Genomic DNA, 27,840 nt, shown 5'->3' on the forward strand with positions numbered 1-27,840 from the left:
ACGTGTGAGCCCAATATATCAATCGGTCGCGGACAGCAGACGGAACGTACAGACGACCAGCTGGACCCTCAGGGGGAGAAGGCTCTGCACGTGACGCCCGCTCAATGTCCGCGTCCAGCTCCCACACTACAGGCGCCACCAGACACGAAGCTGGGAGTATGGGAGTGGGATCCATGGACCGCTCCTCTGTGTCATACAGCTGAGACAATGCGTCTGCCTTAACGTTCTGGGAGCCTGGTCTGTAAGAAAGAGTAAACACAAAACGAGTGAAAAACATGGCCCACCTTGCCTGGTGAGGATTCAATCTTGTTTCCTGCCGGATATACTCCAGATTGCGGTGGTTAGTCCAGATGAGAAAAGGGTGTTTAGCCCCCTCAAGCCAATGCCTCCACACCTTCAAAGCTTCTACGACAGCTAACAGCTCTCGGTTCCCCACATCATAGTTTCTCTCCGCCGGGCTGAGCTTCTTCGAAAAGAAAGCACAGGGGCGAAGCTTCAGTGGCGTACCCGAACGCTGAGAGAGCACTGCTCCTATCCCAGCTTCGGATGCATCCACCTCCACTATGAATGGCAAAGAGGGATCCGGATGAGCCAGCACAGGCACCGAGGTAAAAAGAGTCTTCAGGTGCTCAAAAGCCCTGTTCGCCTCAGCCGACCACTGCAAGCGCACCGGGCCCCCTTTAGCAGTGAGGTAATGGGAGCTGCCACCTGACCAAAACCCCGGATAAACCTCCGGTAGTAATTGGAAAACCCAAAAAACGCTGCAACTCCTTTACCGTGGTTGGAGTCGGCCATTACGCACGGCTGTAATGCGGTCCATCTCCATCTCCACTCCTGAAGTGGAAATCCGATGCCCTAGGAAGGAGATTGATTGTTGGAAAAACAAGCATTTCTCAGCCTTGACATATAGATCATGCTCCAACAGGCGACCAAGCACCCTGCGCACCAGGGACACATGCTCGGCGCGTGTAGCAGAGTATATCAGAATGTCATCAATATACACCACTACACCCTGCCCGTGCAGGTCCCTGAAGATCTCATCTACAAATGATTGGAAAACTGATGGAGCATTCATCAACCCATATGGCATGACCAGGTACTCATAATGACCTGAGGTGGTGCTAAATGCCGTCTTCCACTCATCACCCTTCTTAATACGCACCAGATTGTACGCATTCCTGAGATCCAATTTTGTGAAAAAACGTGCCCCGTGCATTAACTCAATAATCGTATTGATCAGAGGTAGCGGGTAACTATATTTCATTGTGATATTATTAAGACCTCGATAATCAACGCACGGGCGTAAACCGCCATCATTTTTTCACAAAAAAGAAACTCGAAGAGACGGGTGAAATGGATGGCTGAATGAACCCCTGATGCAGGGATTCAGAGACATATGTCTCCATAGCCTCCGTCTCCGCTTGCGACAGGGGATACACGTGACTCTTGGGATATGCAGCGTCTACCAGGAGATCTATCGCACAATCCCCCCGTCGATGGGGTGGTAATTGAGTCGCCTTCTTTTTACAGAAGGCGAGAGCCAAATCGGCATATTCGGGGGGAATGCGCACGGTGGAGACCTGTTCTGGACTTTCCACCATAGAAGCACCAACGGAAACCCCTAAACACCTACCTGAGCATTCTCGCGACCACCCCGTGAGAGCCCTCTGTGGCCAAGAAACAGTGGGGTTATGACAAACTAACCAGGGTAGGCCTAGCACCACAGAATACGCAGGAGAATCAATAAGGAAAAGACTAATCTTCTCCTTGTGACCCTCCAGCGTTATCATACACAAAGGTGCGGTTACCTCCCTGATAAACCCTGACCCTAATGGTCGACTATCTAAGGCATGAATAGGGAAAGGCATATCCACAGGAACAATAGGGATCCCTAAACTATGAGCTAGACTTTTATTAATAAAATTCCCAGCCGGACCTGAATCTACTAGCGCCTTATACTGGCAATGCAGTGAAAAATCAGGAAAAGAGACAGGGACAAACATTAGTGCAGCAGAGGGCTCTGGATGAGAATGGTGCCTACTCACCTGGGGTGACGCCAGAATACCCTGCCTGCCCTCTCTATTCCCAGAGGAACCAACCCGGGACCGACCAGCAGTGTGCTCTCTGCGACCTTGAATGGTGCTCGAGCGGGAACCCCCTCCGGTCTCCCTGCGCACCATCCCTCCCAATTCCATAGGTTCGGGAGAGAGGGTGCGGGAGGATGGAACAACCAGACCCCGATCTAGACGTCCACGAGTAGCCAGCATGTTGTCCAGCTTGATGGACATGTCCACCAGCTGGTCGAAGGTGAGGGTGGTGTCTCTACAGGCCAGCTCCCGACGGACGTCCTCGCGTAGACTACACCGGTAATGGTCGATCAGGGCCCTGTCGCTCCATCCAGCGCCGGCAGCCAAGGTCCTAAACTCCAAAGCAAAATCCTGTGCACTCCTCGTCTCCTGCCTCAGATGATAGAGAAGCTCACCCGCTGCTTTGCCTTCAGGTGGGTGATCGAATACTATCCGGAAGTGGCGGGTGAACTCCTCAAAATGGTCCAGCGCCGCATCCTCCCTACTACACACAGCGCTGGCCCATTCCAGGGCTTTCCCGGTGAGGCATGAGACGATGGCGTAACTCTTCTCACGGTCAGATGGTACTGGGGAGGCCGTGGCTAGATACAAGTTCAGTTTAAGGAGGAAACCCTGGCAGCCGGCAGTATCTCCATTGTATCCCGTAGGTAGAGATAAATGGATCTTTGATTCCGGAGAGGAAAAAACGTTGACGGGAGATTCCGGTTGTGGTGGTGGTGGCGCTGGAGAAACTCCCTGTCTCTCCCAATGATCCATTTTCATGACAATGTGATCCATGACGGAGCTGATAATGTCAAGCTCCCTCGCTTGTTCTTGAACGCGTTCCTCCAGGTCCATGGGCATAGTGTCCTCTCCTGCTGACTTCATATATGGTCAGAGATTATGTCATGCATAGGTGTAATAGGTGGCAGGGAAGTCAGGCGCAGGAGAGTCAAATGGAGTGTAAAATTGAGTCTTTTAATAAAGTCCACAGAGTATGCTCCATAACACTAAAAGTACATAACAAACAAACATGGGTAAAAGGACCCGACGCGCACCTATACAACAAACACACTACACTGACAATAAAACAATCTCTGACAAAGACATGAGGGGAAACAGAGGGTTATATACACAACCGGTAATGAATGGGATTGAAAACAGGTGTGTGGGAAGACAAGACAAAACCAATGGAAAATGAAAAAAGGATCAATGATGGCTAGAATACCGGTGACGTCGAACGCCGAGCACCGCCCGAACAAGGAGAGGCAACGACTTCGGCAGAAGTCGTGACAGTCATACTATCCAGGTCTGTGCCCAAACAATTCATGCTTCTACTTTTTAAATTCCACCTTTCCAGAAACAAGTCTCTCACCGTTGCAGCTTTTTATAGAACCCTAAAGGAACCCTAAATCCGTAACCTCATAGATATCATCCTGACCAACTTGCCCTCTAAATACACCTCTGCTGTCTTCAAACATGATCTGCAGAGGATAGGTTCATTAGAGTTACCAGTCACAGAAATGCGTCACAGAGTTCAAGTAACTGTTAGGTATGCGTAACTGGCTGAAAGGGAGTTAGGCGCAGGAGAGCAGAAGTTAGGTTGCCAAATGAGCCTTTTATTTTGGCGAACAAAACACACAGCACTAAGAACACAAAACACAATATGGGTTGATATAACTCAGCGCAAACCAGTCTAGCGTGCACATACATGAAACAACAAACAATTCCCCACACAGACATGGGGGGGAACAGAGGGTTATATACACGTCTAATACTGAGGTAATTGAAACCAGGTGCGCATGAAAACAAGACAAGAAAACCAGTTACATCGACCAACGAATGCTGCCGAACAAGGAGAGGAACAGCCTTCAGCAGAAGTTGTGACAGTAAGGAGGTAAGGCTGATCGAGACCCTCAGACGTTCCATGAACTCCCTCCAGACTCTCGAAGTGACACGGGGACCCCAAACAGACACTATATCCTCAGGAACCCCGTAGTGTCGGAAGACGTGCTTTAACAAGGCCAACACAGTCTGTAGGGCCGTAGGGAGACCGGACAGAGGAAGGAAACGGCAGGAGTTAGAGAAATGATCCACAACAACCAGGATTGTGGTATTTCCTTGTAATGGTGGGAGATAGGTCAGGAAATCGATCGACAGGTGCGAACATGGCCATCGTGGAATGGGTAAGGGTGTAAAATTACCTCTGGGCAGGTGCCTAGGAGCCTTACACTGTGCGCACACCGAGCAAAAGGAAAAAACCCTCACGTCCTTAGCCAAACTGTGCCACTAGTACTTCTCACTCAGACCGCGCACCGTCCGACTGATGCCTGGATGACCAGACGAAGGTGAAGTGTGGTCCCAATAGATTCAGTCGGTTACGGACAGCAGACGGAACATACAGATGCCCAGCGGGACACTGGAGGGGAGCGGGCTCTGCATGTAACGCTTGCTCAGTGTCCGCGTCCAGCTCCCACACTACCGGTGACACCAGGCAGGAGGCCGGGAGTATGGGAGTGGGATCCATGGGCCGCTCCACTGTGTCAAACAGCCGGGACAGTGCGTCTGCCTTCATGTTATGGGAACCTGGTCTGTACGAAAGTTTGAAAACAAAACAGGTGAAAAACATGGCCCACCTTGCCTGGTGAGGGATCAGTCTCCTCTCTGCCCGGATGTACTCCAGATTGTGGTTGTCAGTCCAGATGAGAAAAGGGTGTTTAGCCCCTTCAAGCAAATGTCTCCACACCTTAATTAAAAACCTCTTAGAGATCGGGCTACTTTTTTCAACATTCTGTTAAAAATCACGCAACATTTCAACGTCCTGCTACTCATGCCAGGAATATAGTATATGCATATGATTAGTATGTGTCACGCCTTGGTCATTGTATTTTGTGTTTTCGTTATATATTTGGTTAGGCCAGGGTGTGACATGGGTTTATGTATTGTATTTTCGTATTGGGGTTTGTAGTATTTGGGATTGTAGCTGATTAGGGGTGTGTGTTAACCTGTTGAAACTCTAGGGGCGCAATTTCATTTTTGGATGAAAAACGTTCCCGTTTTAAACAAGATATTTTGTCACAAAAAGATGCTCGACTATGCATATAATTGGTAGCTTTGGAAAGAAAACACTCTGACGTTTCCAGAACTGCAAAGATATTTTCTGTGCGTGCCCTAGAACGTGAGCTTCAGGCAAAACCAAGATGAGACGGCATCCAGGAAATGAGCAGGATTTTTGAGGCTCTGTTTTCCATTGTCTCCTTATATGGCTGTAAATGCGAGAGGAGTAAGTCTGCCCTTTCTGTCGTTTCCCCAAGGTGTCTGCAGCATTGTGACGTATTTGTAGGCATATCATTGGAAGATTGACCATAAGAGACCACATTTACTAGGTGTCCGCCCGGTGTCCTGCGCTGAAATTGGTGCGCAAAAGTCAGCTGCAAGTATTTTTCCACAGAATTCAGAGAAGAATGCAGGCTTCCACGAACGATATATCAATGAAGAGATATGTGAAAAAACACCTTGAGGATTGATTCCAAACAACGTTTGCCATGTTTCGGTCGATATTATGGAGTTAATTCGGAAAAAGTTTGACGTTGTAGGTGACTGAATTTTCGGTTCGTTTCGGTAGCCAAATGTGATGTACAAAACGGAGCTATTTCTCCTACACACAGACGCTTTCAGGAAAAACTGCGCATTTGGTATGTAACTGAGAGTCTCCTCATTGAAAACATCCGAAGCTCTTCAAAGGTAAATGATTTTATTTATTTGGTTATCTGGTTTTTGTGAAAATGTTGCGTGCTAAATGCTACTCAAAATGCTAAACTAGCTTAGCATACTCTTACACAAATTAGTCAATTGCTATGGTTCAAAAGCATATTTTGAAAATCTGAGATGACAGTGTTGTTAAGAAAAGGCTAAGCTTGAGAGCAGGCGCATTATTTTCATTTTATTTGCGATTTTCAGAAATCGTTAACGTTGCGTTATGCTAATGAGCCTGAGGCTTTAGTCACGATCCCGGATTCGGGATGGGGAGTTTCAAGTAGTTAAATAGGTTTGGCTGCCTGAGGCGGTTCTCAATCAGAGTCAGGTGATTCTCGTTGTCTCTGATTGGGAACCGTATTTAGGTAGCCTGGGTTTCGCTTTGTATTTCGTGGGTGATTGTTCCTGTCTCTGTGTTAGTTTCACCAGTCAGGCTGTAATAGGTTTCACGTTCCGTTTTGTTGTTTTGTATTTATTTGTTATTTCATGTATAGTTTCGTTATTTGTTTTCACTAATAAACATGAGTAACAAACACGCTGCATTTCGGTCCGACTCTCTTTCGACAAACGAAGAACGTCGTTACAGAATCACCCACCACACACGGACCGAGCAGCGTGTCAACAGGCAGGAGCAGCCCAAAGAGGAGCAGCCCAAAGAGGAGCCGCGTATTAAGGATTTCTGGACATGGGAGGAAATCCTTGACGGGAGAGGACCCTGGGCTAAACCAGGGGAGTGTAGCCGCCCAAAGGTGCAGCAGGCGAAGAGGAAACAGGAGCTGGAAGGAAAAGGACCCTGGGCTCAGCCTGGTGAATATCGCCGCCCTAAGGAGGAACTAGAAGCGGCTGAAGCGGAGAGGTGCTGGTATGAGGAGGCAGCACGGCGACGTGGATGGAAACAGGAGCAGCCCAGAATGGAGTACAGTATGGATATTACGACGTGGGAAGAAATAGACAGGTGGGTGGCCGACCCAGAGAGAGTGCCGGAGCCCGTCTGGGATTCGCTGGAGCAGTGCGAAGAGGGCTATAGGAGAATGGAGTCAAAAAAAGACACGGCGGCGCAGAGCGAAGCCCCAAAAATTTCTTGGGGGGGGGCTCAGAGGGGAGTGGCTGAGTCAGGAGAGAGACCTGAGCAAACTCTCCCTGTTTATCGTGAAGAGCCAAGGAGGAGACCAGAATCGGTGTTGGAGGTGAGCGAAGCAGAGACTGTGAAGGAGTTAATGGGGAAATTGGAGGACAAATTAATGAGGGAGTTGCTAGTTTGGTGCTTTAGGTACAATGTTCGTCCGACGGAGCGTGTCGGGGATTTAATGGCACCTGGGTCAGCGCTCCATACTAGTCCTGAGGTGCGTGTTAGTCGGCTGGTGAAAAATGTGCCAGCCTCACGCACTAAGCCTCCTGTGTACCTACCTAGCCTTGCACGTCCTGTGCCAGTCCTGCTCTCAGGCTCTCCAGTACACCTTCACGGTCCAGTCCATCCTGTGCCACCTTCACACACTAGTCCTCCGATGGTAGCTCCCCGCACCAGGCTTCCTGTGCCTGTCCTCTATCCAGTACCACCTCCACACCCCAGCCCTCCGGTAGCAGTTCCCCGCACTAGGCTTCCTGTGCGTGTCCTCGGCCAAATACCACCAGTGCCAGCACCACGCATCAGGACTTCAGTGTGCCTCGCCTGTTCAGCGCAGCCAGCGCTTTCTCCCTCTCCTGCGCTGTCGGAGTCTCCCGTCTGTTCAGCGGATCTAGAGCCTTCCTCCTCTACAGCGCTGCCGGAGCCTCCTGCCTGTATGGAGCAGCTAGAGCTGTCAGTCTGCATAGAGCAGCCAGAGCTGCCAGTCTGCATGGGGCAGCCAGAGCTGTCAGTCTGCTTAGAGCAGCCAGTGTTGCCAGCCTGCATGGAGCAGCTAGAGCTGCCAGTCTGCATGGGGCAGCCAGAGCTGTCAGTCTGCTTGGAGCAGCCAGAGTTGCCAGTCTGCATGGAGTTGCCAGTCTGCATGGAGCTGCCAGTCTGCAAGGAGCTGCCAGTCTGCATGGAGCAGCTAGAGCTGTCAGTCTGCATAGAGCAGCCAGAGCTGCCAGTCTGCATGGGGCAGCCAGAGCTGTCAGTCTGCTTAGAGCAGCCAGTGTTGCCAGCCTGCATGGAGCAGCTAGAGCTGCCAGTCTGCATGGGGCAGCCAGAGCTGTCAGTCTGCTTGGAGCAGCCAGAGTTGCCAGTCTGCATGGAGTTTCCAGTCTGCATGGAGCTGCCAGTCTGCAAGGAGCTGCCAGTCTGCATGGAGCAGCTAGAGCTGCCAGTCTGCAAGGAGCTGCCAGTCTGCAAGGAGCTGCCAGTTTGCATGGAGCAGCCAGAGCTGCCAGTCTGCCTGGAGCAGCTAGAGCTGCCAGTCTGCAAGGAGCTGCCAGTCTACATGGAGCAGCTAGAGCTGCCAGTCTGCAAGGAGCTGCCAGTCTGCATGGAGCAGCCAGAGCTGCCAGTCTGCATGGAGCAGCCAGAGCCGCCAGTCAGCATGGAGCAGCCAGAGCTGTCAGTCAGCATGAAGCAGCCAGAGCCGTCAGTCTGCCAGACTCTTCCAGATCCGCCAGTCAGCCAGACTCTTCCAGATCTGCCAGTCAGCCAGACTCTTCCAGATCTGCCAGTCAACCAGACTCTTACAGATCCGTCAGTCAGCCAGGATCCGCAAGTCAGCCAGGATCTGCCAGATCTGCTAGTCAGTCAGGATCCGCAGTCGGCCAGGATCTGCCAGTCAGCCAGGATCCGCCAGTCGGCCAGGATCCGCCAGTCAGTCAGGATCCGCCAGTCAGCCAGGATCCGCCAGTCAGCCAGGATCCGCCAGTCAGCCAGGATCCGCCAGTCAGCCAGGATCTGCCAGATCTGATAGTCAGCCAGGATCCGCCAGTCAACCAGGATCTGCCGGATTCAACTGCCTGGCTGGGCTTCTTCTCGGTACTGGGCTTCTTCTCAGTACTGGGCTGCCTCTCAGTCCCGAGCTGCCCCTCAGTCCCGAGCTGCCCCTCAGTCCCGAGCTGCCCCTCAGTCCCGAGCTGCCCCTCAGTCACGAGCTGCTCCTCAGTTTAGTGGGGTTCTGGGTGAGGACTATTCGGCCATGGTCGGCGGCGAGGGTGAATCATCCCAGGACGCGAAGGGGAGGAACAATGACATTTATGAAGTGGGGTCGACGTCCCGAGCCGGAACCGCCACCATGGACAGACGCCCACCAGGACCCTCCCTATGGTTTTGAGGTGCGTTCGGGAGTCCGCACCTTAGGGGGGGTTCTGTCACGCCTTGGTCATTGTATTTTGTGTTTTCGTTATACATTTGGTTAGGCCAGGGTGTGACATGGGTTTATGTATAGTATTTTCGTATTGGGGTTTGTAGTATTTGGGATTGTAGCTGATTAGGGGTGTGTGTTAAATAGGTTTGGCTGCCTGAGGCGGTTCTCAATCAGAGTCAGGTGATTCTCGTTGTCTCTGATTGGGAACCGTATTTAGGTAGCCTGGGTTTCGCTTTGTATTTCGTGGGTGATTGTTCCTGTCTCTGTGTTAGTTTCACCAGTCAGGCTGTAATAGGTTTCACGTTCCGTTTTGTTGTTTTGTATTTATTCGTTATTTCATGTATAGTTTCGTTATTTGTTTTCACTAATAAACATGAGTAACAAACACGCTGCATTTCAGTCCAACTCTCTTTCGACAAACGAAGAACGTCGTTACAGTATGTGTGCATAGAAAACACTCTGAAGTTTCTAGAACTGGTTCAATGGTGTCTGTGACTATAACAGAATGAGTTCCGTGGTCAAAATCGCAAGGAAACCTGATCACAAAATCGATGGAGAAAAAATCAATCCGCCAGTCTATGTATTGTCTATTGGAAGGAAAAATACTTAAGGGTGAGATTACAGTTCCTACAGCTTCCACACAATGTCGCCAGTGTTGTGATTTCGATTCCACTAAATCCTTGGTCATTAAAGTAATAACCACATCCGGTTTTCAGGTCCACAGCTGTGAAAAATGGAACCGGAAAGTTGGCTACGTTTTTCAAACTTGTGCCTATTGAATATAGATCGCTCCGTGATCAATTTGATCGTTTATTAACGTTTACTAATTGTCAGGATTTGGCCAGGGTTGTTCCGGGTTTTGGTCACTAGATGCCCCCATTGTGCTTTTTGACCTTATGTTTTTTCCCTTGTTCCCCATTATTATTTGCACCTGTGCCTCGTTTCCCCTGATTGTATTTAAACCCTTAGTTTCCCTCAGTTCTGTGCTCTGTGTTTGTATGTTAGCACCCAGCCCTAGTGTTCTGAGTATTCTTGTCGATTTCGGTGGATGCTCTTGTGGAATTCTGTTTTTGTTTTTGAGTATCTCTTGAGGCTTTTTTGTGCTATTCCTACCACCTTTTGGATTTGCCATTTTTGTATTGAAGGACTTCTCCTTTTTACTTTATTAAATACACCGTCTTAAGTACTGCTGTGTCTGCCTCATCTTCTGGGTTCTGCTGACTATTCGTGGCTCAGTTGGTTAAGTGACTGTTTCTCACTCCGGAGACCCAGGTTCGTAACCGGGTCCTGACAGAAACAGAGCCAAAAATGAACCCAGAGGCAGTCAGTTCCCAGGACCTTCTTGCCATGCTGTCCCACCACCAGGAGACTGTCCAACGCCACAAAGCCGCCCTGGTTCAGCAAGAGGCCTTAATGGCTAGACATTCTCATCTTCTGTCGGAGATGCTGACTTCCATTAAGCAAATATCTGATCGTCTTACCCCGGCAACAGTTCCCGTTCCAGTACCTCAGATTCACGTACCCATGGCAGTTAACCCCCTGGCTGAACCTCGTCTTCCACCTCCCCAACGGTTCTCAGGTGATCCAAGTGCTTGTAAAGGGTTTCTCACCCAATGTTCTCTCTCCTTTGAGCTACAACCCTCGTCGTTTCCCACCGACCGGTCTAAGATCGCTTATATCATCACCCTGCTGTCGGAAAAAGCCCTGGCCTGGGCTACTGCTGTGTGGGATGCCCATAGTTCCTGCTGTGCCAGCTACTCTGCCTTTGCTGAGGAATTCAAACGAGTGTTTCAAGGCCCAAGCAGTGGTTCTGACTCAGCCAAACAGCTCCTGACTCTCCACCAAGGTTGGCGCAGCGTGACGGACTATGCCATCCAGTTCCGCACGGTGGCAGCAGCAAGTGGCTGGAACAACGAGGCGCTCACGGTGTGCTTTCTGAAAGGCCTTTCCGACACTATCCAAGATGAACTGGCCACTCGGGAACCACCGGACAATCTCGAGTCCCTGATCAAGTTGGCCTCACGCATTGACCAGCGTCTGAGAGAGAGAGAACTCAACCGTAGACCTCTAGCCCCTATCAGTCCCAGCTCCGAGTCCCCACCTTTATCCTCGCTGGCTCCATCGGAACCCATGCAGATTGGACGCATCTCCCAGGCTGAGAGAGACCGCCGGCTTAGGGAGCGACGCTGTCTATATTGCGGCAAACCGGGCCATTTCCGTTTCACGTGTCCCGGGCTCCAGGGAAACGCTCTGTCCCGTACAGACCGGGGGGAACTGTAACGGGAAACATAACCTCCTCCCATCCGTCCAACTCCCGTCTGCTCATTCCAGTCACCCTCTCCTGGGACAACCACAAGCTTCACCTTCAAGCCTTGGTAGACTCTGGAGCCGCAGGTAACTTCATGGATGGTGTCTGGGCGAAGGAGAATGGCGTTCCCTCTGAACCTCTAGGTGAACCCATGAGGGTCACTACATTGGATGGAAGCCCTTTGGGATCTGGACTTGTCACTCATGTCACTACCTCCTTGCGACTGTCAGTTTCACAACACCAGGAATTGATGAACTTTCATTTGATCTCCTGTTCCGAGTTCCCTCTCGTCCTTGGATACCCCTGGCTTCACAGCCATAACCCTCACATCGACTGGTCTGTGGGCACTATCAAGCAGTGGGGTCCTACGTGCCAAGCTACTTGTATTTTCCAGAATTCCCCGAGTTCTACTCCCGAGTCTTTAGAATCCATCGACCTGACCCGAGTTCCCGAGTCTTACCATGACCTCAAACTGGTGTTTAGCAAACAGAGGGCCACCATGCTACCACCCCATAGACCTTACGATTGCCCCATCGACCTGTTTCCGGGCACTTGCCCCCCAGGGGTCGGATCTTTCCCTATCTCCACCCGAACGAGCTGCTATGGATACCTACATCAAGGACGCTCTGGAAGCAGGCCTCATGCGTCCATCCACCTCCCCGGCGGGAGCAGGGTTTTTCTTTGTGGCCAAGAAAGACGGTGGATTACGTCCTTGCATCGACTACCGGGGACTCAATGCCATAACCGTCCGTAACCGTTACCCGCTACCCCTTATGGCCACAGCCTTCGAGCTGCTCCAGGAAGCAGTTGTTTTCACTAAGCTTGACCTGCGGAACGCATACCATCTTGTGCGGATCAGACCTGGTGACGAGTGGAAGACCGCTTTCAACACGCCTACTGGTCACTATGAATACTTGGTGATGCCCTTCGGCCTGACCAACGCCCCAGCGGTGTTCCAAGCGCTCATAAACGATGTGCTTAGGGATATGCTTAACATATTTGTGTTCGTTTACTTGGATGACATCCTCATCTTTTCGAGCTCCCTTCAAGAACACACTAAGCATGTCAGACAAGTACTCAAACGCCTCCTGGACAGCCATCTGTACGTTAAGCCGGAAAAATGTGAATTCCATTCATCCCGAGTACAATTCCTGGGATTTGTAGTGGAACCCGGTCGAGTCCAAATGGACCCCAGGAAGGTAGGGGCGGTAGCGGATTGGCCCACCCCCAAATCCGTTAAGGAAGTTCAGCGTTTCCTGGGCTTCACAAACTTTTACCGCAAGTTCATCAAGAACTTCAGCTTGGTGGCAGCCCCTCTCTCAGCTTTAACCAAGGGTGGCAATGCAAGGTTTTTGTGGGGAAGAGAAGCTGAGGCGGCCTTCCAAGGACTCAAGCAGCGCGTTCTCTCTGCTCCCATCCTGATACTACCGACTACGGATGAACCATTTGTGGTGGAGGTAGACGCATCAGAGGTTGGTGTTGGAGCTGTCCTGTCTCAGAGGGGTGAAGACAAGAAGCTTCATCCGTGCGCTTTCTTCTCACACCGGCTTACCCTGACTGAGAGGAACTACGATGTGGGGGATCGTGAACTCCTAGCGGTTAAGATGGCATTGAAGGAATGGAGACACTGGCTCGAGGGGGCTTCTCACCCGTTTCAAGTGCTTACGGACCACAAAAATCTGGAGTATATCCAGCAGGCGAAGCGGTTGAACTCTAGACAAGCTAGATGGTCTCTTTTCTTCAATCGATTCCAGTTTATCCTCACCTATCGGCCCGGGTCGAAGAATCTCAAACCGCATGCCCTGTCCCGAGTCTACGCTCCTGCCATTCGAGATGACACGGACATGCCTGTCCTTCCTGCTGCTAAGATTGTGGCTCCGATCTCGTGGCAAGTTGAGGATACCGTGAGACGTGCTCAAGCTAGCGAACCGGACCCGAAAGGAGGTCCTGCCAATCGGTTGTTTGTCCCCAAGGCAGTGAGGACTCAGTTCCTTCTGTGGGGGCACTCCTCTCGCCTCACCTGTCATCCGGGCGTAGGTCGCACCTTGGAGTTCATCCAGCGTAAGTTCTGGTGGCCTACCATAAGAGAAGACGTTGCCACTTTCGTCAATGCCTGTCCCGTGTGCTGCCAGGGCAAATCTTCTCACCTCCGCCCTCAAGGACTCCTTCACCCTTTACCTGTTCCCCACAGACCCTGGTCCCATATCTCATTGGACTTTATTACTGGACTTACTCCATCCCATGGCAATACTACTATCCTAGTCATAATCGACAGGTTTTCAAAGGCGGCCAGGTTCGTCCCTCTGACTAAGTTACCTTCTGCCAAGGAAACGGCTGAGTTGGTAATAAATCATGTGTTCCGAGTCTTCGGCATTCCTCAAGATATGGTTTCTGACAGAGGTCCCCAGTTCGCCTCAAGGTTTTGGAAGGCCTTCTGCCAACTTATGGGGGCTTCTGCCAGTCTATCTTCAGGGTACCATCCGGAGTCCAACGGCCAAACAGAGAGGATGAATCAAGAGCTGGAAACCACCCTCCGATGTATGACTCGTGACAACCCGTCCACATGGTCATCCTTTATTGTTTGGGCCGAATACGCGCACAACACCTTGCGCTCCTCCTCCACTGGTATGTCCCCGCACGAGTGTCAGTTTGGCTATGCTCCTCCATTGTTCCCGGACCAGGAGGCAGAAGTCAGAGTGCCTTCAGCCTTGAAGTTCGTCAGACGCTGTCGGCTTATGTGGAGGAAGACCCGTCTTAATCTTATGCGTTCCTCACAGAGGTACCAACAACAAGCCAACAGACGTCGCCGTCCCGGGCCTACCCTGCGCCCCGGCCAGAGAGTCTGGCTCTCCACAAGAGACTTACCTCTACGGGTGGAGTCTCGCAAGCTGTCCCAAAAATATATTGGTCCCTTCAAGGTTGCCAGGAGAGTTAACCCAGTTTCTTATCGCCTACACTTACCCAGATCCCTTAAGATTAATCCCACATTTCACATTTCATTGTTAAAACCTGTTGTTTTTTCTCCCCTTGTCCCGGCAGACAGACCTCCCCCTCCGCCTCGTGTCATTGGAGGCCAGCCGGCTTATAACGTCCATCGGATACTGGATTCCCGCCGGGTGCAGCGGTCCTGGCAGTATCTGGTGGACTGGGAAGGCTACGGTCCCGAGGAGCGCTCCTGGGTTCCTGCCAAAGACATCCTGGACCCTGACCTCATTCGTCAGTTCAGGGCCCTCCACCCTGAGAGAGCTGGTAGGAACGTCAGGAGCCGTTCCTAGGGGGATTCTGTCAGGATTTGGCCAGGGTTGTTCCGGGTTTTGGTCACTAGATGCCCCCATTGTGCTTTTTGACCTTATGTTTTTTCCCTTGTTCCCCATTATTATTTGCACCTGTGCCTCGTTTCCCCTGATTGTATTTAAACCCTTAGTTTCCCTCAGTTCTGTGCTCTGTGTTTGTATGTTAGCACCCAGCCCTAGTGTTCTGTGTATTCTTGTCGATTCCGGTGGATGCTCTTGTGGAATTCTGTTTTTGTTTTTGAGTATCTCTTGAGGCTTTTTTGTGCTATTCCTACCACCTTTTGGATTTGCCATTTTTGTATTGAAGGACTTCTCCTTTTTACTTTATTAAATACACCGTCTTAAGTACTGCTGTGTCTGCCTCATCTTCTGGGTTCTGCTGACTATTTGTGGCTTAGTTGGTTAAGTGACTGTTTCTCACTCCGGAGACCCAGGTTCGTAACCGGGTCCTGACACTAATACCTAAAGTTGGATTACAGAAGTAGTTTGAAGTGCTTTGTCAAAGTTTATAGGCAACTTTTTAATAAAAAAAAAATAACGTTGCGTTTAAAACGGTGTTTTTCCTGGATCTGACAGTCTTCATAAATGGACATTTTGGGTATACAAGGACCAATTTAATCGAAAAAAAGGACCCAATTGTGATGTTTATGCGACATATAGGAGTGCCAACAAATAAGCTCGTCAAAGGTAATGAATGTTTTATATTTTATTTCTGCGTTTTGTGTAGCGCCGGCTACGCTAATTCCTTTGTTTACGTCCCCTTCTGGTATTTCGGGGTGTTGCATGCTATCAGATAATAGCTTCTCATGCTTTCGCCGAAAAGCATTTTACAAATCTGACTCGTTGGCTAGATTCACAACGAGTGTAGCTTGAATTGAGTACCCTGCATGTGAGTTTTAATGAACATTTGAGTTTTAATTAGTGCTGTTAGCATTTGGAGTAGCGCATTTGCATTTATTGTTGGCAAGGTGGGACGCTAGCGCGTCGGGTGGGCCAGAGAGGTTAAGTGCCTTGACGACAGCCAACAGATCCCGGTCACCCAAGTCAAAGTTTCGCTCGCCGGGCACAGAGATGGAGCTTCGGTGGCGTACCCGAGCGCTGAGAGAGCACAGCTCCTATCCCAGCCTCGGACATGTCCACCTCCACTATGAACGCCAAAGAGGGATCCGGATGGACCAGCACGGGAGCCGAGGTAAACAGAGCCCTTAGGTGACCAAAAGCCCTGTTCGCCTCAGCCGACCACTGCAAACGTACCGGTCCCCCTTTCAGGAGTGAGGTAATGGGAGCGGCTACCTAACCAAAACAGATAAACCCAGATAAACCTCTGATAGTAATTGGCAAACCCTAGAAACCGCTGCACCTCCTTTACCGTGGTGGGAGTCGGCCAATTACGCACGGCTGAAATGCGGTCACTCTCCATCTCCACCCCCGAGGTGGAAATGCGGTACCCTAGGATGGAGACGGACTGTTGGAAGAACAGGCATTTCTCAGCTTTGACGTACAGGTCATGCTCCAACAGTCGACCAAGCACCCTGCGCACCAGGAACACATGCTCGACGCGTGCAGCGGAGTATATCAGAATGTCATCGATATACACCACTACACCCTGCCCGTGCAGGTCCCTGAAAATCTCTTGGAAGACTGATGGAGCATTCATCAACCCGTACGGCATGACGAGGTACTCATAATGCCCTGAGGTTGTACTGAACGCCGTCTTCCACTCGTCTCCCTCCCGGATACACTGCATGTTGTAAGCGCTACTGAGACCAAGTTTGGTGAAGAAGCGCGGCCCCCGTGAATTGACTTAATCGCAGTGGCGATAAGAGGTAGCGGGTAACTGTGCCTCACAGTGATCTGATTTAGGCCTCTGTAGTCAATATACGGGCGCAGACCTCCCTCCTTCACAAAAAACTTGAGTATGCGGGTGAAGTGGAGGACTGAATGTACCCCCGACGCAGGGATTTGGAAACATATGCTTCCATAGCCGCCATCTGCGCCTGTGACAGGGGATACATGTGACTCTTGGTAATTGCAGCATCTACCAGGAGATTTACCGCACAATCCCCCCGTCGATGGGGTGGAATGCGCATGGTGGAGACCTGGTCTGGCCTTTCCACCGTAGTAGCACCAACGGAAACCACTAAACACCTCCCTGAGCACTCTCGCAACCACCCGGTGAGAGCCCTCTGTTGCCATGATATGGTGGGGTCATGACAAGCTAACCAGGGAAGGCCTAGTACCACGGGAAACATGGGAAGCATGAGATTCAATAAAGAAGAGACGGATTCTCTTTTCTGACCCCCCCGCGTCACCATGCCCAGGGGAATGGTAGCCTCCCTAATCAACCCGGACCCTAATGGTCGACAGTCCAGGGATCCCTAAACTATGGGCAAATGCTCTGTCAATAAAATTCCCAGCTGCGCCTGAATTGACGAGCACCTTATGCTAGGAATGCGGGGAAATCCAGGAAAGTAAACCTGCACAAACAGGTGTACAACAAAGGGCTCTAGATGAGAGTGGTGCAGGCTCACCCAGGGTGACACCAGAGTGCCCTGCCTGCTCCCTCAACCCCTATAGGAACCAACCCGGCACCGACCAGCAGTGTGACCTCTGCGGCCACAGATGGTACACGTGAAGGCCCCTCCTTATTTGGTTACTACATGATTCCATATGTGTTTTTTCATCGTTTTGATGTCTTCACTATTATTCAACAATGTAGAAAATAGTAAAAATAAAGAAAAAACCTTGAATGAGTAGGAGTGTCCAAACTTTTGACTGGTACTGTACATACATAATGAACTGCACACATAGGCACGCACACACTCATTCACGCACACACGCACATACAGTGGGGAGAAGAAGTATTTGATAACCTGCAAAATCAGCAGTGTTTCCTACTTACAAAGCATGTAGAGGTCTGTAATTTGTATCATAGGTACACTTCAACTGTGAGAGACGGAATCTCATTGATGATTTTTAAGTAATTAATTTGCATTTTATTGCATGACATAAGTATTTGATCACCTACCAACCAGTAAGATTTCCGGCTCTCAAAGACCTGTTAGTTTTTCTTTAAGAAGCCCTCCTGTTCTCCACTCATTACCTGTATTAAATGCACCCGTTTGAACTCGTTACCTGTATAAAAGACACCTGTCCACACACTCAATCAAACAGACTCTAACCTCTCCACAATGGCTAAGACCAGAGAGCTGTGTAAGCACATCAGGAATAAAATTGTAGACCTGCACAAGGCTGGGATGGGCTACAGGACAATAGGCAAGCAGCTTGTTGAAAAGGCAACAACTGTTGGCGCAATTATTAGAAAATGGAAGAAATTCAAGATGACGGTCAATCACCCTCGGTCTGGAGCTGCACGCAAGATCTCACCTCGTGGGGCATCAATGATCATGAGGAAGGTGAGCGATCAGCTCAGAACTACACGGCAGGACCTGATCAATGACCTGAAGAGAGCTGGGACCACAGTCTCAAAGAAAACCATTAGTAACACACTACGGCGCCATGGATTAAAATCCTGCAGCGCACGCAAGGTCCCCCTGCCCAAGCCAGCGCATGTCCAGGCCCGTCTGAAGGTTGCTAATGACCATCTGGATGATCCAGAGGAGGAATTGGAGAAGGTCATGTGGTCTGATGAGACAAAAATAGAGCTTTTTGGTCTAAACTCCACAAGTCGTGTTTGGAGGAAGAAGAAGGATGAGTACAACCCCAAGAACACCATCCCAACCGTGAAGCATGGAGGTGGAAACATCATTCTTTGGGGATGCTTTTCTGCAAAGGGGACAGAAAGAGTACGCCATATTGAGGGAAGGATGGATGGGGCCATGTATCGCAAGAACTTGGCCAACAACCTCCCTTCCTCAGTAAGAGCATTGAAGATGGGTCGTGGCTGGATCTTCCAGCATGACAATGACCCGAAACACACAGCCAGGGCAACTAAGGAGTGGCTCCATACCTCTACGTGCTTTGTAAGTAGGAAAACCTGCAAAATCGGCAGTGTATCAAATACTTGTTCTCCCCACACATCACACAAATGCACATATACACACACATCTTGTACCTAATTCTTTTGAGGGTGCATTGATTGCCAAATTAAACTTATTTTAATTAATCATGACTTAAAGAAGCATTATCTTCTATATTGTATCATTTAATAGAACTGTGGCCTGTGCATTTCAATGGGCATGATGGCCCTGCACACAGACGTCCAGCCAGCCACAGACGTCCAGCAAATCCAACATTGGCATAAAACTGTTCCTTTGAGAAAACAAATGTGTTCCCGTAAATGAAAAATAAGAACCGCAGAAACATTTTAAGGGTGAGAAATGCAAGCAATGTATGGTGTCGAAGTGGGAAACATTTATGCTCTGACTGCGCTCTGCAGTGCCTCTGTCAAGTAAGTTCAGGCAGCCGTAGTTGTAGGCTACGTCCCAAATGTCACTGTATAGGGCTGTGGTCAAAAATAGTGCACTATATAGTGAAAAGGCTGTCATTTGGTACATATCCATAGCTGTGTAATGGCAGGCAGTCTGGGCACAACAGCTTCATTAAAGGAGCTCTCACCATGGTGGATCTATTTTGCCGCTTTACCAAGGTTGAGAGGATGACTCCCTCCACTACCCACAACAGACCCAGTCCAATGGTGAAGTACACTGAGCAAAAATTTAAACATGTAAAGTGTTGGTGCCATGTTTCATGAGCTGAAATAAAAATTCCCAGAAATATGAACAAAAAGCTAAGTTCTCTCAAATTTTGTGCACACATTTGTTTACATCACTGTCAGTGAGCATTTCTCCTTTGCCAAGATAATCCATCCAACTGACAAGTGTGGCATATCAAGATGCTGATTAAACAGCATGATCATTACACAGGTGCACCTTGTAATGGGGACAATAAAAGCACACTTTAAAATGTGCAGTTTTGTCACACAACACAATGTCACATAGGTCTCAAGTTTTGAGGGAGCATAAAGTTGGCATACTGACTGCAGGAAGGTCCACCAGAGCTGTTGTCAGAGAATTGAATGTTCATTTCTCAACCTGAAGTTGGCTCCATTGTCTTTTTGCCTTTTTGTTGCAAAAAAAATAATTCTGATTGGCTGGGCCTGGCTCCCCAGTGGGTGGGGTGCAGCCCACCCATGGCTGCACCCCTGCCCAGTCATGTGTAATCAATAGATTAGGGCCTAATTTATTTTTTTATATTGTCTTATTTCCTTGTATGAATTGTAACTCAGTAAAAACTGTTGAATGTTTATATTTTTGTTCAGAATAGATAAGCTGTACTCACTGCACATGTCCCCTTCGTCGTCGCCGAGTGGGCAGTCCATCGTGAAGTCACACAACTGTCCCAGAGGGACCCCGGGCCATGGTGACAATGGTACTGGCCCTGGAGGGGGATGTTGTGGAAAGGGGAGAGATCTGGAGAGAAGCAAAGAGAGCGAGACAGAAACACATCTGTCAACAGAGAAATTAATCATCATCACAATGACATGGTTGAGGCTTGAGGGTGTCATGAAATGAACACCGTAAACAAAACTGCTACCATGTACTATTTACAACAGAAAAGTGTAGTTTGCATAGATATACACACACATGTACTTTTACATATGATATTGTAACGACCCTGGGTTTATAAGGGCGGAAATCGACTCTGCCACACGAGCATGCTTTTGCGGCACAGTCGATAGCGCGCCGGACCTCGGGCAAGAAGGTCGAGGGTTTGAGACCTGCTCCCTGCCTGTTTCATTACAATGGTGTCAGAAGCGATCGGACCCTGCATCCACGACAGTGCGTGTGCTTGGCCGTTGAGCGCATTCCTGTAAGACGTAGAGTCGCAAGCTAGCGCGAGGACGCGCTCTTTGAAAGGAGGGAGTTGTGTAACGACCCTGGGTTTTTCAGCGCGGAAATCGACTCTGCTGCACAAGCATGCTTTTGCGGCACGGCTCGAAGGTCGAGGGTTCGAGACCTGATCCCTGCTGTTTCATTACAATATGATCCCATGTTTTTGTGGAACGGGGAGGGATCTGGGAAAATCATAGAGAGAGATAGAAATACAGAGCAATGAGTGCTGGAGGTTAGTCTTGCGGTACTGCTGCCACCGTCAGATCACATACACTGAGTGTAAAAAACATTAGGAACATACTCTTTTAATGACATATACTGACCAGGTGTATCCAGGCGAAAGCTATGAACCCTTATTGATGTCACTTCTTAAATCCACTTCAATCAGTGTAGATGAAAGGGAGGAGGCGTGATAAAGAAGGATTTTAAAGCCTCGAGACAATTGAGGCATGGATTGGTATGAGTGCCTATCAAGGTAGCTGGGGCAGCTTAGTGGTTACAGCGTTGGACTAGCATCCAAAAGGTTGCAAGGTCAAATCCCTGAGCTGACAAGGTACAAATCTGTCATTCTGCCCTTGACCAGGCAGTTAACCAAGGCTGTCATTGAAAATAAAAATTTGTTCTTAACTAACTTCCCTAATGAAATAAAGGTCAAATAAAAAAATCAGAGGGTGAATGGGCAAGATAAAATATTTAAGTGCTTATGGTGTACCAGTTTGTCAAAGGCTCTAGTCACCCAAGTCATAAACTGTTCTCTCTGCTAACACATGGCAAGCGGGACTGGAGCACCAAGTCTCAGACCAAAAGGCTCTACCCCCAAGACAATTTACTGCTGAACAATTCATCAAATGGCCAAACTCTGTTTTTACACTGCTGCTACTGGCTGTTTATTATCTATGCATAGTCACTTCACAAATGACCTCGACTAACATGTACCCCGCACATTGACTCGATACCGGTACCCCCGGTATATAGCCTCATTATTGTTACGTCATTTTCTTCTGTTACTTCTTGATTACATTTTTTTACTTTAGATAATTTAGTAAATATTTTCTTAACTCTATTTCTTGAACTGCATTGTCAGTTAAGGGCTTGTAAGTAAGGATTTCACAGTAAGGTACAATACCCGTTGTATTCGGCACATGTGACAAACACAAATTGATTTGAATGTGTCAAGAACTGCAATGCTGCTGAGTTTTTCACCCTAAAAAATATCCCGTGTTTCCCACAAAAATGTTCCACCACCCAAAAGACATCCAGCTAACTTGACACAACTATTGGAAGCATGTGAATCAACATGGACAAAAGGGGGTGCAACTCAAAATTAGGAAGCTGTTCCTAATGTTTTATACACTCAGTGTATAACGCCCATGGAGTCCACATATATTGCCCCTAGAGGCCACCAGTCTACCCCTTCACTATTTATCTGTCTCCCTCTCTCATACCTGCCATATACGTATCTCTACATGAACAATGCAAATCAGAACAATGAAACATCTCCACAGTTATTAGCCATGTCGCCAGACTGCTGTCGTACACCATTTAATACATAACATCATGGTGCATGTGTAAGTCTATTGTAATGCATTTATAATGTGTCACATAATATTCTCACTTGAAATAACAGGCTGGATGACGTAATACAAACCAGCAGGGTAACACTGAAGAAAATGAATAGGAGAAGAGATTCAAACTGCATTTCTTCCAACAGATACTGTACAAAAGCTGTCAACTTCCAGTCAAGGATCAAGGAACTACCAGGGAGAAAGAAAAAAGTTAAATGTTTCGGCCCTCCAGGATCATCATTGAATAGCCCTACAACTGTACAGCATAGAAGTGTCTGCTGAGTTGTTTGGTTGACCCAACTGATGGGTTGTTTGCTTGACCCAACTGCTGGGTTGCAGGCTTTCGGTCAAATTGGTTTGGTTGTTTTCTGTAAAAAGAGCAAGGTTGGGTTGTTGATGCTGGGTTTTTGGTACTGAGTTATTGAGATATGACCCAGCGGGTCAGATCAGAAGACTGGAGGCATAGTTTAGTAGGAGTGTGGCTGGGGTTGTGGCAGTCATGACATGTTGTCATGCAAATGAATGAAATTAAATTAAGAATAATATAATTGAACTGAATAAAATAAAATAAAAAGGGATTTTTTCCCATTCTGGGAAGGCGATAACTAGAATTTGTTAAATGTTTTAGTTTTCGCCTTATGTAGCCCCGCCCACTTGACCCATTTCCATTCAAACGCAATTGTGTTTGTCTTTCCGTTTGACAACTTCTGTCAACGCTAGCGAATTACCTCAGAGCGGTGTCTAGCTAATAATTAAAAAATGTGCATCTTTAACACATCTTAACAAATAAACAAAAACAAAACTTGGCTCACCTTTGGGAACACACACAAATGGCTTCACCAGGAGGAGGGAAAAGGATTGGTATTTTTGAATGACACCTGAATCTGCCTATGGGGACTCTGCTCTATAAGTGTGTTAATGCTGAACAGACAATAACATCACAGCCAGTAGCATCCTAGGTCAAAATGAACTGAAATGAATATTTATTTGTGGCTGTACCATTTCAATGTATTTGAAGATAATGAGTTGATGGCCTCCCAGTTGCTGGAAGACTGTGGATACTCTGTAGACCACAGAGGCCCTGTTGTCAGTGTTGAAGAGCCCTGACAGAGTGCTGAACTACTAAGAGCTGTTGGATATCAAGTGTCCTGTCATGGGGAAGGGCTGTGATATCTGGATGATGTCTACATTGGGAAAATCTGTGATGTATTTGTATTTATTATGGATCCACATAAGCTGCTGCCAAAGCAGCTTTTAAAATTTAAAACATTACAATACATACACAGATTTTACAACACACTGTGTGCCTTCAGGCCCCTACTCCACCACTACCACATATCTACAATACTAAAACCATGTGTGTGTGTGTGTGTGTGTGTGTGTGTGTGTGTGTGTGTGTGTGTGTGTGTGTGTGTGTGTGCTTCACAGTTCACAGTTCCCACTGTTACATAATGTGTTTTATCCCTTTTTTAAATCTAATTTTACTGCTTGCGTTAGTTACTTGATGTGGAATAGAGTTCCATGTACTCATGGCTCTATTTAGTACTGTGTGCCTCCCATAGTCTGTTCTGGACTTGGGGACTGTGAAGAGACCTCTTGGGATATGCATGGGTGTCCGAGCTGTGTGCCAGTAGTTTAGACAGCTTGGTGCATTCAACATGTCAATACCTCTCATAAATAAAAGTAGTGATGAAGTCAATCTCTCCTCCACCTTCAGCCAGGAGAGATTGACATGCATATTATTAATATTAGCTATCTGTGTGCATCCAAGGGCCAGCCGTGCTGCCCTGTTCTGAACCAATTGCAATTTTCCCAATTCATTTTTTTGTGGCATCTGACCACACGACTGAACAGTAGTCAAGGTGCGATAAAACTAGGGCCTGTAGGATCTGCCTTGTTGTTAGTGCTGTTAAGAAGGCAGGGCATCACTTTATAATAGACAGACTTCTCCCCATCTTAGCTACTACTGCATCAATATGTTTTGACCATGACAGTTTACAATACAGTTTTCCTCTAAGCAGTTTAGTCATCAACTTGCTAAATTTCCACATGATTTAATACAAGATTTAGTTGAGATTTAGGGTTTAGTGAGTGTTTTGTTCCAAATACAATGCTTTTAGTTTTAGAAATATTTAGGGCTAACTTATTCCTTGCCACCCACTCTGAAACTAACTGCAGCTCTTTGTTGAGTGTTGCAGTCATTTCTGTCGCTGTACTAGCTGATGTTCTGGGTTTACTTAAAGTCAGTGGCATGTCGTTAGTAAAACTTGAAAGAAGCAAGGGCCCTAAACATCTACCTTGGGGAATTCCTTATTCTAACTGGATTATATTTGATAGGCTTCCATTAAAGAACACCCCTGTTAGACAAGTAAGTCTTTATCCACATTATAGCAGGGGGTGTAAAGCCATAACACATACCTTTTTCCATTAGGAGACTATGATCATTAATGTCAAAAGTTGCACTGAAGTCTAACAAGACAGCCCCCACAATCATTTTATCATCAATTTCTCTCAGCCAAATCATCAGTTATTTGTGTAAGTGCTCTGCTTGTTGAGTGTCCTTCCCTATAAGCATGCTGAAATTCTGTTGTCAATTTGTTTACTGTGACTAGTATCTGGTCAAACACAATTTTTTTCCAGAGGTTTACTAAGTGTTGGTAACAGGCTGATTGGTCGGCTATTTGAGCCAGTAAAGGGGGCTTTAATATTATTCGGTAGCTGTGAGTGTTTTAATCAATAAATGAAACACGAACAACGCACAGACATGAAACTTGTCACGGGCGTCCTCCTCTTCATCTGAAGAGGAGAGGCGAGAAGGATCGGAGGACCAAAATGCGGCGTGGTATGTGTTCATGATGAAATTTAATAAAGAAAACACTGAACACTGAAACACACTATACAAAACAATAAACAAATAACGACCGTAAAGCTAAATGAGAACTGTGATGACACAAGCAATCAACATAGACAATCACCCACCAACAAACAGTGAAACCCAGGCTACCTAGGTATGATTCTCAATCAGAGACAACTAATGACTCCTGCCTCTGATTGAGAACCATACTAGGCCGAAACATACAAATCATAGAAAAACAAACAGACTGCCCACCCCAACTCACGCCCTGACCATACTAAATAAATACAAAAACAAAGGAAATAAAGGTCAGAACGTGACAGTACCCCCCCCCCCAAAGGTGCGGACTCCGGTCGCAAAACCTTAACCTATAGGGGAGGGTCTGGGTGGGCGTCTGTCCGCGGTGGCGGCTCTGGCGCGGGACGTGGACCCCACTTCACCATAGTCTTTGTCCGCCTCCGTGGCTTCCTAACCACGGCGACCCTTCTAAATGACCCCACTGGACAGAGGTGCAGCTCGGGACAGAGGGGCAGCCCCTTACTGGCTGACGACTCTGGCGGATCCTGGCAGACTGGCGGCTCTGGCGGATCCTAGCTGAATGGCGGCTCTGGCGGATCCTGGCTGAATGGCGGCACTGGCGGATCCTGGCTGACTGGCGGCACTGGCGGATCCTGGCTGACTGGCGGCTCCTGGCTGACTGGCAGCACTGGCGGCTCCTGCCGGCTCCTGGCTGACTGGCAGCACTGGCGGCTCCTGCCGGCTCCTGGCTGACTGGCAGCACTGGTGGCTCCTTGCAGACTGGCGGCACTGGAGGCTCATTGCAGACTGGCAGCACTGGCGGCTCCTTGCAGACTGGTGGCACTGGCGGCTCATTGCAGACTGGCTGCACTGGCAGCACCTTGCAGACCGGCGGCACTGGCAGCTCCTTGCAGACTGGAGACTCCGGCAGCGCTGGAGAGGAGGAAAGCTCTGGCAGCGCTGGATGGAGGAGCTCTGGCGCCTCTGGACTGAGGGGCGGAAGCTCTGGCAGCGCCGGACAGGCGGGAACACCTGTAGGGAGGAGACAGAGAGACAGCCTGGTGTGTGGGGCTGCCACAGGACCCACCACGCTGGGGAGACCTCCAGGAGGCTTGGTGTTAGGAGGACACACCTGAAGGACCTGGCTGTGGGGGAGCACTGGAGCTCTGGTGCGCAGCCTTGGCACCACTCCCCCAGGCTGGATCACTACTAGCCCGGACCCACCAGAGTGCAGGCACAGATTGAACCGGGCTGTGGCAGGTGTGCGCCATAACAAGCAGCCTGGTGACCTAGAGGCCGGAGAGGGAGCACACGTGACAGTACCCCCTCCACGACTCGCGGCTCCAGCTGCAAGACGCTGACCAAAAGACAATCCCCGGGACCTGGAGTTGGACTGGTCACCTCTGCAGAGGTGAAGGAAACCTGTCAATCCGGCTGAGACACAGGAGCATGGCGACCTATAGCGCCGGAGAGAGAGCATACCTGACGGTACCCCCTTCCCGGCGCGTTCGGCTCCAGCCACAGGAAGCCAATCCAGGGGACAATCCCGGGGATTAGGAGTGCACCGGTCACCCCTGCTGATGCATGGGAACCTGTCGCCGGCTGGGACGCGTGAATCTGACAGGGGGCTGAGGCAGGGGAACCTGACGATCTAGCTGAGGCACGAGAGCCTGACGAGCTGGTGGAAGCAGGAGAGCCTAGCGATCTGGGGAGGGCATGAATTCCCGACGAGCCTGCTGAGGCAGGGGAGCCTGACGAGCGGGTTGAGGCATGAGAGCCTGACGAGCCGGCTGAGGCATGAGAGCTTGACGAGCCAGCGGAGGCAGGGGAGCCTGACGATCTGGCTGAGGCATGGAAGCCTATTGCTGCTCCTGGACCCGACATCATTCCACCTGACACAAAAAAATATGAACGCTCCCTGATGCTTCCCTTAGGTGAGGCGTTATTTTGTAACAGTGTGCGCTGAAAGTCGGGAAGCAAGTTCAGGGAGTGAGTGATTTAATTAATAAACGAAACACGAACAACGCACAGACATTAGTCTGAAACAGAAACAACAACGTCTAGGGAAGGAACCAAAGGGAGTGACATATATAAGGAATGTAATCAGGGAGGTGACCAAGATGCCGGAGAGGGAGCACAAGTGACAGTAGTGGAATGACTTTAGCTTCCCTCCCTGTGAAGGTGGTGTAGGGTACACCCCAACTGCAACCATGTGGCTACAACATGCAGGTGCAAATTGGTATGTTTTGCACAGGACTGGAAGAAAGTAAGGTGCTAATCTGGACTCCGTCCCAGCAAGTTGTCGTTCCTGCTCCCTATCATGCACAGTTCTGTGCAGAGGCTGTCCTGAGGTTGAATGCATTCTACTCAACACACATGCTGCCATTTATTGTTGAGGAGTATCAGTCAGGCAGATTGTCACTGAGTGACAAATATATGCAACTCTGTAGAAGTATGTAGTCAGATGTCTCTCCTGTTTGCAGATGCTATTAACAAATTGTTAAAAAGCCTGACTTAATGCGTCAACAGTCACAGTATTGTGGAAATTGTTTCTATGGCTTTGCTTTTTATTAATATTAATGAGTATGTAAAACAAATAATTCAGTTGTTATATAATTAATTTAAGTGTATTTAACAACACTTTTAACACAACTTTAATACATATTGGGAAATCGACCCTGTGAATGGCATTTCGCTGGTCAGTTCATTTAGCATCTTCATTAATGATATCACCACGCAGGTTACACAGGGCAGCAGAGATTTAAAGTATTTTGTCCATTTTAGATGAGAGGTTGATTGGCACACAGTGACAGTACCCCCTCCACGACGTGCGGCCCCAGCCGCAGGACGCTGAATTAC

General features: G+C 48.8%; 1 protein-coding gene across 1 annotated transcript in view; it reads right to left on the reverse strand.

Annotated features, from left to right (window-relative positions):
- LOC135526149 (ALK tyrosine kinase receptor-like) overlaps nt 1–27,840 on the reverse strand; it is a 759,574-nt gene that overhangs the window by 130,425 nt on the left and 601,309 nt on the right. The window contains 2 exon segments of the mRNA XM_064954281.1: nt 19,991–20,065; nt 20,068–20,121. Of these exon segments, the coding sequence (XP_064810353.1) occupies nt 19,991–20,065; nt 20,068–20,121 (129 nt within the window).

The sequence above is a fragment of the Oncorhynchus masou genome, chromosome 32, assembly GCF_036934945.1.
Source record: "Oncorhynchus masou masou isolate Uvic2021 chromosome 32, UVic_Omas_1.1, whole genome shotgun sequence".
Lineage (NCBI taxonomy): Eukaryota > Metazoa > Chordata > Actinopteri > Salmoniformes > Salmonidae > Oncorhynchus > Oncorhynchus masou.